This window comes from Pleurodeles waltl, chromosome 11, assembly GCF_031143425.1.
Source record: "Pleurodeles waltl isolate 20211129_DDA chromosome 11, aPleWal1.hap1.20221129, whole genome shotgun sequence".
Classification (NCBI taxonomy): Eukaryota; Metazoa; Chordata; class Amphibia; order Caudata; family Salamandridae; genus Pleurodeles; species Pleurodeles waltl.
The window spans coordinates 707,512,797-707,526,663 of NC_090450.1; the positions used below are offsets into that span (position 1 = coordinate 707,512,797).

Here is a 13,867-nt window from a genome sequence, read left to right on the forward strand (position 1 = left end):
GCGGCTCATGACATTCTAATTAGAATTCCTGTATTCAGAGTTCCGAGACACAGAGTGGCTATATTTACAATGAAAGTATGCGATTTTACTCATTATTCTTTACCACAAGGACCTTCTGGACTCTCTTTAAATTGCCTTCATAGTCTTCAAGCAATGCAAAGGGCTGTTTGTGCTCTCACAGAACGAGTCATATAACTAACAAATACCTTAATTCCTGTAGGAAAACCTTCTTAAAAGCAATATTGAATGTACTGAGTTTTAGGAGAGTGCACTCCTCTAGGCTTTCAGTCTTACTTTGCATCATGGGTTTCTTATTTTATCGAACATCTCTTTTTTGTGCAACACCAATGCAGCCCTCGGTCAAAGCTGTAAACGCACGTTTTGGCCCTTAGGGAAATGTTTATGAGGATCCATGATCTAGAAACTCTGAAACACTGGATATAGCTATGAAACAGTCATCCACAGAATTTTCTTTACTAAAGAGTATTGGTGAAATCTGGGCAGGTGCCCACAAGTCAGCCTAAATACATTAACAGATAGTGGGGCACATTTGCTCCACGTTAGTGCCTGAAAATGTCACATGTAAATAACATATCAAAAGGTACAAAAATGCAAATATAAAATATCACATGATACAGCATGCATAGGAAGATGGGCATTCCAACCACAAACGAACATTACAAGATTGTGCTGCGGTATTCTGTTCCCTAGATTACTCCTAATTTTCAGGAGGGTGGTGCACCTATTATGCATTGTTGAGGTGAAGAATGGGCCACCACGTATTTATCTTTCAGAGCAAATGCTCCAATTTAACAGGTTGATGCTGATTTCACTGTTTGTATATAGGTGCAGGTATAATGCATAGTCCAACTTTCATGAAAAATTCAAACAATTTGCAGTACACAATGGCAGGGCGGACTCTTTATATAGCATATCAAAATGTCATAATCAGCAGGTAGATAAAATGTGTGAGGTATTCGGTGGAAACAGAGATCGCAAAAAAAAAACTATTCATTCAGTAAAGGATTTTGAAAGGGTACATCACGCCATGCACAACTTCAGACTTTAATATTCGGTCTTGGATTCCCAACTCTATTATCTTTTTCTGACAAAATTTGTCACAGCTCTGCTCAATGGTGTGTGGGAAATCTGGAAGGGTGTTGTTTATGAAAGGGCTGCTGTCATTATCAGTAAAGAAAGGCTACGAGCTCCAATAAAACCGTGAGTAGGGCTTTGGACACTGAGCGGCCAAAGCCTGGGGCGAACTTTCAAGAAGTGGTACTGTTGCATCTAATCAGCATCAAAGCATTGGAACAACTTCGGGAGCAAACAAGTTTTTTGGATCTATGAGATTTCGAAGGTATACAGGCAGAGGATTCTGGAACACTCCTGCTGCCTTCCCATTCCCCCAAAGCCTTTCCTACAGTCATGGTTTTTGAGTTATTACTGCAGCGTCACAAACAAGAGACACAAAAAGTCAGCCAATAAATAACAACTCAGCATTCAGACGAAATACTGAAGCAATTATACATTTACCCATAAGACATTTAGAGAGAGAGAGATGGTGGCTAATCCAAGTCTCAGGGTAAAAAAATAATTCTACAGGTAAGAGGTTCTGAAAGAAAGGCTTTAAGCAAATTGTATCCTATTATGATGCTTCAGATCCATTAACTACATCATATCCACAAACCACAGACACAGACTATGAAACTTGCTCCCAGACCATAATCTCCTCAGAGGCCAATCACTTGCAAAAAAAAAAAAAAAAAAAAATCAGTCCCCACCATCGTTAGCACATATGCACCAGTCCTGAAGCAGGTGGAAGGGACAGTTAGAAGTCCAGGCAAGTCTGAGCTTTTCTTTTTTATGAAATATGCACGCTATTTTAATCTTACTGCAAAAAATATCTCTTTTTCAATAACATCGACTGAGTGGCTCATATCGGAGGGGATGATAACCTTGGATGTAAAAGTACGGGCAATCTCAAGCCACAAAAGATTGTCACCTGGGAGCCAATCACATTTAGAGCCACTGATGCTGTGAATAGCCCACTCTCAGACACGTCATATGTAGGCACGCTATACCGAGCTTACCGGAGTGATCACATCCTACCATTGCGACATACCCATGCCCACACTATAGCTGCAGCTGGTTGCTTATCATAATGTTTTATTTAAGCCACTGGCAGCTGTTTGCTCAACATCAGTAAGTGTGTTGGGACTTGCAGATTCATTACTATTCTTAAAGAGAGTCTAGGCTTTCTAAAGTCATTATGCTTAGTGTTGTTTGATGAAAGCCAGCAAAGGCCACAAATTAATATTCACAATACAGGGTATTTGATAGATGTAATTAAATTTTGCTTGGTACATGTTGCTTTTCTTACCTGCGGATTTCCTTAGCACTCAAGTTTTTACTATCTTGACTCGGTTTCATTTCAGTCATTGCCTTTCTGGGAGGCACAGAGGATGCCCACAGGGCTGGAGTGACAGGCAAGGGTCCTCTGCACTCTGATCTGCCATAGGCTGCAGATTCTGTGGTGCCCAGAGAATGCCGGCGAGGGATAGGGTCATCCGATTTGAGAAGTGTGGACACTACAGTTTCTGTTTTGGTGTTGGGTTTGACACACATATTAGTGTTATTCTTCATGACACATGCTGCTGCAGTCGGCTTTGCTGGGACCTTGGTATTCTTGGTCCTTTCAGTCCTTATTGTGCTCCAAGTTTTGCCCGATGACGAGCATCCATTCTTGGCAGCACCCATAATGGGCTTTACCTTGGCTACCTTCCTCTCTGACTGTAATTTCTCTGATGGCTGAGTCCTGCAAACAGCTGCTGCCAGAGCCTTCCTTGGTGGAGGACCAGTGGGGACTTGAGGCTTCCGTGCATGCCTTGGAGGAAATGCTGCCATGGAAATATGGCGACTGCTGGATTTCTCATCTGTGCAACGTGCCCCATTTCTGCATGTGCTCCTTGCTGTGCTGCTCCGTAGAGTTGTACGGCTGACCACAGTGTTCTTGTGTCCTGTAATTGGTGCAGTGGCTGCTGCAGACACCCTTCTAACCTGTTCACGATTGTTTTTCGTTTTAATAAGAGGGTCTCTGATAATAGCATCATTGTTGGAAACTCCAGCCGTACGCTTTTCTGCATGCTTGCTGTTCAGCGGCTGTCTTTCAATCTGGAACAGGTTCTTCACTTGCCTCTGGATAGGAGAAGAACGTAGTGTGGCCGTTTTAGACCTTTCACGGTTCCCAAACACCTGCACCTTACTGACACCAGCAGCACTTTGAAGCCCTTGGGCAAGAGCAGATCCCAACCTTTCCTGCTTCCAGCCGCTGCCTTTCTGTGCCACATTCCTTGTGGAAGACCCCAAAGGACGGGAGTGAACTTTGGCCACAGGTTTCTGGGGCACATTCTGCAATGTCTCAGGTGCAGGTGTTTTTGAGGGAGGAGGGAGAGGGCCTCTTGTTTTTTTAGGGAGCTCTGCAGATCCATTTTTTGGCTTTGCTGAAATGATATGGAGGTTCTCCTTCTGGCGCGCAATCTGAAGTCAGAAAAAGAAAACAAATATTCATCAACAACCCCACAGTGCTAGTACTTCAATTGAGTCCAAATATAAACAGCACTGACAATTACATGGATTCAGCCCAGATTGTGTACTGCAGAAGAGGGATATGACACGTGTCAGTATATTGGCTCTGTGTGTGGAAGCCGTAGTTCAGAAAAAGCTGGGAGTGTTGTAGGTCAAGATAGAGATACATTAGCAGAGCCCTTTGGCGCACAGATGAGAGTGAATCAGATAATGTCACAAGACAGGATTGTGATGCATGGGGCAGAGTTCAGAGCTGGTCTCAGTACTGAGATGTCATGCCAGTGCACTTGCACAGTGGCCATATAACATTGTGCTTAAATTATTGCAATGTGATAATTTCAACAGGGTTTCAATAAAATCAAACAGTGGATGACCTAAAGAACCAAACAAATATCGAACTTAGTTAAATGAAGGGTAGTTTCTACTTACCACTCCTGCTTTAATCGACTGCACTCGAGCAGCAGGTGGATGATTTGTTGTATCTCTTAGGTAGGGCCTATTTGAATGTAAACATGAAAAGATAATTCAGTACTTAACGCCCAAGATATCACATCTTAAACAGGTCAATATGGAGAAACCAGCAAAACTGTACTCTGCTCCAAGCAGGCAGTACAAACAGGCGTCACGAAATGTTGTTCAGAAACTTCCCAGAGAACGTTCCTTTCCTATGGTCTTAAAACAAAACAACCCTTACATCCTGCACAAAACCAGAAGTCATCATAGGTATCCAAAAGCTCAATGAAGGTCTTTTATTATGACCCAAGAGTGGTTAAACAATCCGGGACCTCCCATTACTTAGAATGAATTAGAAGATGTAGGTAGATGCTGCAACTAGAGTATAAATAACCCTACAAAAACTTTACACCATAAAGTGAAGCAACTGAAAACACAGCACAACCGATATGAACCCTACTCCCCACCCCATTCCCTTAAAGCTGTAACCAATGTCCTCCGCTGCCAAACATGGCAGATGTTTTCTTAAAAAAAATAATAATAATAAAAATAAAAAATAAAAAACATTTCTCATTATAGCAGAGCTGACTTTGGTTTTAACAGAAGAGACGCCTCTATTGAACTCACTTTGGGTTTGGCGGTTTTAGCTTCCCTTTAGCTGCTAGGTACTCAAGGAGCTTCCGGTGCCGCTCTTCTACATGAGATGGGAAGAAGAAATTAAACAGAGATCAACTCCATAAAAGCAGAAATATTTCAAAAAGATCAATAATTGATCAGCGAGGTAGTGTACCACCACAAGTTCAGCTTATGGCGAACTAACTTCTGTTTTTCAACAGACCCATGAAAAACAAGCATTTGCAATGCAATAGGTCTAGCATTTGTTTGAATTAGAGCTATTGGCATTGTAAACTCATAACTAGACTTTTCTTGCCACATAAATCAGTCAACCCAGCCTCATAATTTCATCTTTTCCTGCCATATAATTCCAGTGGCTCTGCATATAACTAAAGCACTTCCATTCACCTTCTCCTCCGTTTGCAGAAAAACATAAACATTTTTGCCCTTTAGCATCCTAATTTAAATCCACCATGCTAATTCCAATAGAATACAGAGTTGCTGGCTGGCTATCACAATTCCCCAAGACAGCCACAAAGGAGAAATAAACTAGAACGGTCACCCAAACACATCAAGAGTGTTCAAACAGTCATAGTGTAATAAGAATGTTAAGTTGCCCTGAATTACGGTCATAATTGTAATAAGGAAAGATTAACAAAACATAAGCAATTATCATTTAAACCTTTATCAGAAATAAACTTTTGGCATTAGACTGAAATGCTGAAAGCAGCCCCTAGAGGGCACCATACCAAAAATATAATTTGTAAGAAACATGGTCATGTAACCATAGTGTTAGCCCCCAGAAAACATAACCCCATGAAAAAACAGGAGAAAGTAATGAAGTGTAACCATATACTTAGGCCCTAGACGGAGCTTTCAAGGCTACCAGGCCTACTGCAATGACATCACAAACAAGGCTTTTAAAATAAAACTTCTAGCTGTGCAACAAAAGTTCTAGCCACGATAAAGCATAATAGACATTGAATGGTGGGAGGGGCTATAACTTTGGAGGCCCCATGAACATAGTGTGGGGACCCAGAGATGATGTAGACAGAAAGAGCACATTGTGGTCAATGTTTTGAAGGTGGTCCCATTGTCCTTTGACAGGGGTCTTCAAAAGGAGTGGTGGGCTTGGGGGGGCTCTAGGGGGGCCTTAAGGGATCCCAGGAGGGGCGGCAGGCTCTGGCCAAAAGAAGCATTATGCTGCTAACAGTGTTTTGTTGTAAGCTGAAGAAAAACAAGCAGCAGTAAACCACTCTGTAATGGGCCATCAATAACATGTTTTGTCATTTATATCCAAGCTGGGAGGTATGTATCTAAAAAGGAAGGGACTCCAAATACTCTTCAAAACCCCCACCCTCACTTCTAATAGTCACACTGCGGATACTTTTACACGTTAGTAAGGCCTGCCTGAACAGAATAGTATTTTTCATATAATTTATTTGACTGCATTTTTAAAACCGTATCAGAACTTAAATGCATTGTTTAAATATATCTATACATAATTAAACATTGTAAATTTAACAGAATAATTAGGAACAATTTGGAGGGGGGGCAATGCGATTTAGTTTCACTTGGGGGGAGAGAAGGGGCACAACATTAAAAAGTTTGAAGACCACTGTCCTAGGACCACCACAGGCTGAGTTACGAGAATTATATTTTGTCAAAGTAATGCCATGTAAAGCTTTATGGGACAACATTCCTTGCCTTGAATATGTTAATATGACTGTAATGCTAGAACAGCCGCTAGAGGACACCACAATGAAAATAGCATTTGTAAGAAACATGGTCATGTAACTATATAGTTATGCCCTCTATAGGGCATAACCACACAAAAACAATAAAAAAAAACAATAAATAAATAAATAATGCAGAGTAACCATATATGTAGCCCTCTAGAGGGCACAGTGCATTATATACTCTCAGGGGTAGCATGCCTACAGCAATGATATTACAGACCCAGAGATGACCTAGACAGAAACCAGAAAGAGCAAGTTGTGCTGAACGTTTTGATGGGGTTCCCATTGTCCTCAGACAACCATAAGCTGAGTTATGGGCAAAAATGTTATGAACAAGAATGTTTGTAAAGCATTATAGGTTGAATTTTCCCAAGTGCAGTGAATATTGCAGTACCGGCTCTCCCGCTGTGCCTGCCGAGCCGCTTTCACTTTGAGGATTTCTGTTTTATGTAAAGCATTTACCAATGTCAAGTGTTTTAAGGGGAGAGCCACAAAAAATAACTCTGATTAGGTAACTGTGAACAATATGACCAGAGCGTCAATACCGCTTGATTGAATCCACGCTGTTGTGTCTGTGAGGGCCATGGCCACCATGCAGCATAAAGGGGAGAGACAAAAAAAAAAAAATAGTTTGCCCGCGCTGAAGTATATCGCAATCGTGTAATAATCCATGTAACAGGGGCAGTCTGCAAGGCGTGACAAAAACAGCCTCTAGGCGGGACAAATGTAAAGCAATGACCAATTACATCAAGTCATTTTTGAAAGGCAAGCCCAAGGACGAGTGAAAGTGATGGGTGTTACACGGGCGTGGTTAAAAGCCCACGCTACATAAAACAGGTCAAAGTGCTTGATAGCTCCACCTAAACAGACACTACCTGGCAAACCAAAGACCCTGATGTTCTCCGCCACAGGATTTGCATTGTGATTTGAGGAAGACTGAAAAGGAGATGACCACCTAAGAGGCTAAGGAAGATTTTGGTGCTGGATCAACTGTACTAATGAGGTAGCTGTAGCCTTACCTGATCTTGAACTTACACCATCCAAGACACATCACAAGTGGTTTATCACACTGATCTCCATCAGGGATAGGAAAATGAAAGGTAGATATACAGCAGAACACTGCGGTCTTTGTGTCCCAGTTCAATTGGCAACCCAAGGTACTTTCTCCAACACACAAACATAGCTGCCTGTAATCAATGACATAAGTGAACTATATCCCTGAGTCAAAGAAGATTCTAAACTACTTGTAGTTTTCCATAAATAACTTGATGGTATTCAGGAATTACTAGGTACCACCAACTGTGTAAGGGTTGAAAGGAAATGTTATTTACCATATAAACATCTGTTTGTAGCTTGTAGTGCTGTAGATGTGCATGCTCCACATAATCCTGCTGTCTAGTGTTGGGCTTGGATGTTTGCAAGTTGGTTTTGTTTGAAGGATATCTTTTGAGTCACAAGATGCCCTGTGAATTGTGCCTTGGTTGGCAACATGCATGGACCCCTACTGTATGTTAGACTGTTTTTCGCACAGTCAGTGAGAGTAGTATGAAGTGGTGAGTAAAGAAAGTAAGATCAACATGAACATTGGTAAAGGAAATTAAATGGAAAAAATAGGGCGATATCTGTGATCAGAGCGACAGGTTTCTGGGAAGAAGCACATGCATCTGCAATCCTACACACTATGAACAGATGCTAACAGGGCAAATAGAGTTTTCCATTCGTAGCAGGTGTTACTTTAGACACATATGCTCTGCAGGGATTGTAAAGCAGTCCCCCTACAAACGGTAACTAGCATATGGATGAAGAAGATATTTGGAATACAATCTTATTACTTGTTGCCTGGCTAGAATGTCCACGTAATAATGTTTAGTAAAGGTGTGTGGGTTTGACCAAGAAGCTACCTTACAAATGTCATTTACTGGAATGTTCCCTAGAAAGGCCATGGTTGTTGCTTTTTTATGCTTAGTGTGTGCCCGGGGGTTGACAGGGAGAGTTAGTTTAGCTTTAAGAAAAAAGTTCTAGATACATTTGACTATCCATTTGGCAACGCCTGCTGTAGAGATATATACAGAAACCATTGGTCCCGTCAATGCAGTACAAGAGAGTCTGGATGATACTGAGGATGTGATGGGCTCTCTCTGACACAGAGTGCGGTTGAGAGGAAAGAAACATGACTGATATGGTTTGATTTAGACAGAAAAGGGAAACAACTTTGGGGAGAAAGGTACTTGGCGGTGGGGGAGGGTTAGAGTGAAAGGGCTCAAGGGGAGGTCCCATGAGTCTGGAGTGTTCCCCTTGTACCAGGTTCCAGTATGATTCAGGGGGAACTCTGGGAAGGATAACTCATTTGAGGCCCTCCATGAAAGCTTCAAATAAGGGTGCATGGAAAAGGGTGAAATGGTCCCTGTTTTGCATCTAAGCATCTATGGCTGCTAAGTGAAACTGTATAGAAGTATAGGGGAGGCCGGAATTCTGAAGATTCCGCAGAAATGTCCTGGACCACAGGATTTAGGAGAGGCATCCAGATGTTTGGAGATGCAGTAGTGGGCAAATCTCTTCCATTTTGCTGTATAGCAGGAGCAAGTGGTGAGCCTTAGGGCCTCCCATAGAACGTCCAGACATTATTGTGTAAGACGCAGATAGTCAAACTCCTGGACATCATTTGCCAGATGGCTAGTTTGAGCTATTTGGTAGTCTGATTTGCCATGAATTCTGGAGAGAAAGCCCTGAGCTTTTTGTGGGAGCCAACAGACATCTCTCTGTCTGGCCCACGTGGGACCTACTAGGAAGAGTGCCTGAGGTTTACAGCAATGTCCACACCACAAAAAGGAGTGGGAGAGGCGGAAAAGCATATACAAAGACCCCTGACCAGTTCATCCACACTGCATCGTCGGTGGACTGTAGGTACCTGAAGGTGAAGTTTGGGCTCTGAGCTGAGCCAATAAAAGGAGGGCAAGCAAGAGGTCAGCAGAAGTCTTAACTTCCTTTTGTCTGTCTTTTAAATGCACAAAGCCCCCTCATGTGTAAAGATCCTGCGGTCCACCTCACACATATTAGTGTTCCACCTGTGGACTCTGGAGGCCCTTCAACCTCACTCCTGCCCCCAACCCTCCACTGCACTTTGTCACCCCCACCACCTACCCAGCCACCCATTGCTTTGCTGGCAGACCTCTGTCTCCCACCCTCACCTCCACCATGCCTCCTCTTCTCTCCCAATCCCCCTGGAACCCGGTGACGGCTTTCGTGTCCACTTCAGTCTATTGTGCCCTCCTCCACCTATGACCCATCTTCCCCATGTCCTGCAAATCCCACTACTCCCTCTCCCCCCCCATAAACAACCCCTGCATGTGCACTCCAGATTGTCTGATGCCAGGGACAGCAAAGGTTTCATACTGCAATCTGCACTCAGTGGCATCAGACATCCTCCAGTTTCAGGCACAGTGCCGCTGGAGACTCTACAAGGTTACAGATTGGGAACAGCACAGTCTCCAGTGGTGACAGAGCACAGACCATGCAATACTTTTCTGACAGGTACATTTTCTGTGTACCACAACAATAATGCCCATTTTGAGCTTTCAGCCCACAAAGTTGTTGTTTTTTGGGCTGCAAAATTTGCCACCCAAAGTTGCAAAATCCTGAGAGGTGGGGTCCCCTGTCAGTAGCAGACAGAAGGCTTTAGTGTGTGTCAAAGGCAAGTGAAATGTCAAGTACGGTACCTGGGGTTCCACTACTCTGACTCAGTCATTTGTAGGTGTGATATTGTCCTATGTGTTAATCAATGCCAGTTCAGTACTGCAGCAAGAACAGAATCCAGTTTGATAGCTTGAGTGGGAAGGAGATTTAGTTTCTTGTAGGAATGGCAGTGTTTGGCTAAGAGCAGGCTTTTAGATGAGCTTTCCCAAGAATGTGCCATTAAATATTAGCCAATAATATGATCACTTAAATGAAGTTGTTTGTATAAAGCTTTCAATTTACTTAGGGTGATTCCAGGGGCTAATTGATAATGGCTAAGGCCTAGAGAGCAGCAGATCTATTAAGGAGGACATCCTTGAATATTAATGGGTGCGCATGGGTCTCATGGTCGCCTTAATTAGAAACTTGATTTTGTGGTTTAGCAAATTCCTCGGGAGTTAAGGAAGAGGAGAGTGCTCTAAGGATCTCAAATTCGTTTTTAACTTCGAGGTGAGATTAACAGAATCTACTTTTGGTCTCAATGTATTTTTGGATATATTTGTCATTTGCAGCGAAGCCACAAAGTCACACATTTCTTTTTTTTCCTTTTTTTTAAATGCGATTTTGGTTCTGACAGTTACATTTTAAGCCTCTTTTTAACCAAGACCTTCATGCACCATGTAATCTTGGTCATGATTTGACAACGCCCCAGAATTTTCTCTACATTCGTGTTGCGTTTGAGAAAACATAAGAGTTTGAGTTTTGCTACAGTGCAATATGTTTTACGTCTATAAAGTGTGCAGGCATCCTGACATTAGCCAAAAACATATGCGTTTTAAGCATGTCCCTGCAAACCAAATGATCGGCAGTAAGGTACAAGTGAGAAAGGAGAGAATTCCACATTAACGACGTTATATAGGAAAAAGAATGTTCCCCCGATTTTGGCTTAAGGAGTATCGGGAGAGTCCATAAACAGCCTGTAGCTGACCACAAACTCCGCATAGGAATGTCAAGAGTGTCTAAATTCTTGCTGAAGTATGGGTTATTCCGCAGATGCCTTTGTGGGAAACACAGAGTGCTTTGAATTCAATTTGCTTCTCGAATGTTAACCAACGTAATTGACTAAGATGGCGAGAAACTGGGACTCGTCATAGTAGATTTAAAACTACTCTGAATGTCATATTTTGAATGACCTAAAGTTTTTTCAATGTAATTTAAAGAATTGCCAGCCAGATACAATACATTATAACAATCCACGCAAGTTATCACTGTAAATGTCTGATTTGTTGGCAATAATGGCAGCATGTTCCTTAATACACGCAGATGTAAGAAGCATGACAATCACAGCTTTGCAATCTGAGCCAAATCAATTTTAGATTACCGTAAAAAACACATAAACCCCAGATAACGAATTGAGTCTGGTACGGTGTGATAACCTCCTAATGATGAAGGCCACCACACGTCCAAATAGCCTTGGATCCTCCTAAAATGAGAACCTAATGTGCTTCGGGTAGTTCTTTTCCACCCACTAAACTATTTTTTGAGACAATCAATCACATTGAACTGCGTCAAGAAAATATAATTGTAAAGTATCATTACTCAGATTTATGTTTATTTGGGTGCCATCTAAGGCTAAATGACAGGTCCAACCTGAACGATCTGACTAGACAGGCCATAGACAATTTAAATAGGTTGAAGTCAAGGATTACTGCTGTAGGACACCACATCCCAAATTGTTGGCAGCGATTCTTCATAAATAACGTTAAGCAACACAAAGGCAACATTTTACCACTATTACAAAAGGCTCTGCAACTAGTTGTTATGCGACACTCTGTCAAAGGCTGGCTCTAGAAGGAACTGAAACTGAGCAAGGACAGCTCTCAGGCGTGCTATTTCTACAAATAAAGTCACCAGTCTTTGATCTCATCTTCTGAGGAAGTTGGAGAACATCACCTTAAATATATGACGGATAATGTCTATCAAAACAATCTAAAGATCATCAGATATAAGAGCAATCTAACGAAGAATCTGGCTTAGGACAGATCAGATAAGATGTGAGCTAGCCAAAACAATGGTTGACAGCGGGCATGGCTCGTATTTCACGTCAAGAAACACCTTTTTAAAAAAAAAAGCTCTGCAAAAAAATTAAAATCTGCTATTTTCTCATTTTTAATAGAAACAATCAAAGTAACAAGCATGCGATGAAAAACACCCAGTCATTTAACGTTGTTAAACTAATCCCAAATCGCCATTGCAGAAAATAGTGACCGGGTTTCTAGGTTCAAAAAGAATAACAATGATTTTCTTCAACTTGACGTTCAAGCGTCAGGTTCTGGGCTGTTCAGAACCACACAGCAAGTCCAAGAGGCATGAGGGTGGCAAGTTTGGCACCCCCACAAATCGCACACGAACACATTAGGCAGGATTAGGAATGAAGATCAGACTGTGGGATCAGGTATGTTAGAATGTGCTTTATTTTGAACACCTCCCAAGCCACCATTTGCCCCTGTGTGCTTGAATACCCACTAGTGACTATTAGTCAGTCACAGTGTGTGATCTCACCGCTGCCCCTTACTTAGTACTCTTGAGATCTCTGATATCTTCGTCTCCACATTTCATCAACTATCCCCGATCCCTATCCGCGCCTCACCCTCGCTCTCCCAGTAGTTTTCACTCACCAGCCGCACTCTCCCACGCCCCAGTCTCCTTCATTTTATAGTTTACGAATCAACCGAGTCCATCAGTCTGAGAAATCCAACTCGGAAGTAAGCAGCAACTGCCGCTACGCGTTCGAATGCCCAGCGTCAGCTGCAGACTGACTTCAGTCCGCTCATTGGTTAATTAGCAGTGTCCTAACCTTTCTGCTATTGGTCAAAGGTACCGAAAGTCTGAAAGTAAATAAAGCGTCCGATTGGTCAGTGCTGGATCAAGGCGTGCTTGTGCGCAGCAAAACCCGTATGTTTTAGCCGCAGTACGTTTTAACAATTTATTACCCTTGTAAGATGGCCGTTCGACTTTAACTGCGACTCTGATACAACCTTATTTCTGCTTTACGATTTGAGCCACTACTTCTTTCAGAAAGAGATATGCGAAGTTGACTTATGTGAGGGACGGAGCCTAACTATTCCAACCATCGTAAATCGTAACAAACCAAGGGAGACACGGAGACCGTTCTGCCAATGAAGGACGTGTGGTTTCGCAGCGTTTCCCGGTTTTAATAACCGAAACTTTTTGTACACCAAAACGTTCAAGATACAAGCATGCATGTCTTCTTCAGTTAGTAAGCCATACTAGCTAGGTGACACATGTTGCAAAGGTGATCTTTTAATATTTTATTGACGTTGCCCCGTGGACAGTCGGAAATTTAGTGTCACAAATGCCAATAGACCCGATTCAGGCGAGGTACCCCTGATTTTTTTAAGACATGAACGGCTTTATTTTTAGCTGTCTACAGCCTGTAATTATTGCCTCGTCTTGAGCAGAAGTTCATGGGAAAACACATTTTCCTATTTTTTTCAAAATATCCCTCTTAACTGTTGTAATATGTTGGCGTGTGTTACATCCCTTAAAGTCTGGTTAGCCGGCGTGTTTCATACGTCCAAACCAAATCTGTGGCAATTCGTCAGGCCAAAGGGGTCCCTTATAATTTACACCTCTGTAAAACCATCCAACTTTCTTGGTGTTTATGAATTTGTTGGGTATATGTGTTCGAATGATGAACGAGAATATAGTGTACTTATCTAGTTCTTCATAGGAAGCAGAGGGGTACTCCTATGTGGGGACCTTATTATACACCTACA

The 13,867-nt window shown here is 42.3% G+C and overlaps 1 protein-coding gene across 1 annotated transcript in view; it reads right to left on the reverse strand.

The window, feature by feature from the left end:
- Window positions 1-12,881, reverse strand: part of LOC138266019 (cytoskeleton-associated protein 2-like) — a 55,599-nt gene extending 42,718 nt beyond the window's left edge. Inside the window, exons 1-4 of the mRNA XM_069214327.1 lie at window positions 12,746-12,881; window positions 4,669-4,735; window positions 4,018-4,084; window positions 2,384-3,540 (exon numbers count right to left, since the gene is read on the reverse strand). Coding sequence (XP_069070428.1) covers window positions 2,384-3,540; window positions 4,018-4,084; window positions 4,669-4,735; window positions 12,746-12,779 — 1,325 coding nt within the window. The 5' untranslated portion in view covers window positions 12,780-12,881. The remainder of the gene's footprint in view (window positions 1-2,383; window positions 3,541-4,017; window positions 4,085-4,668; window positions 4,736-12,745) is intronic.
- Window positions 12,882-13,867: the final 986 nt, after the last annotated feature.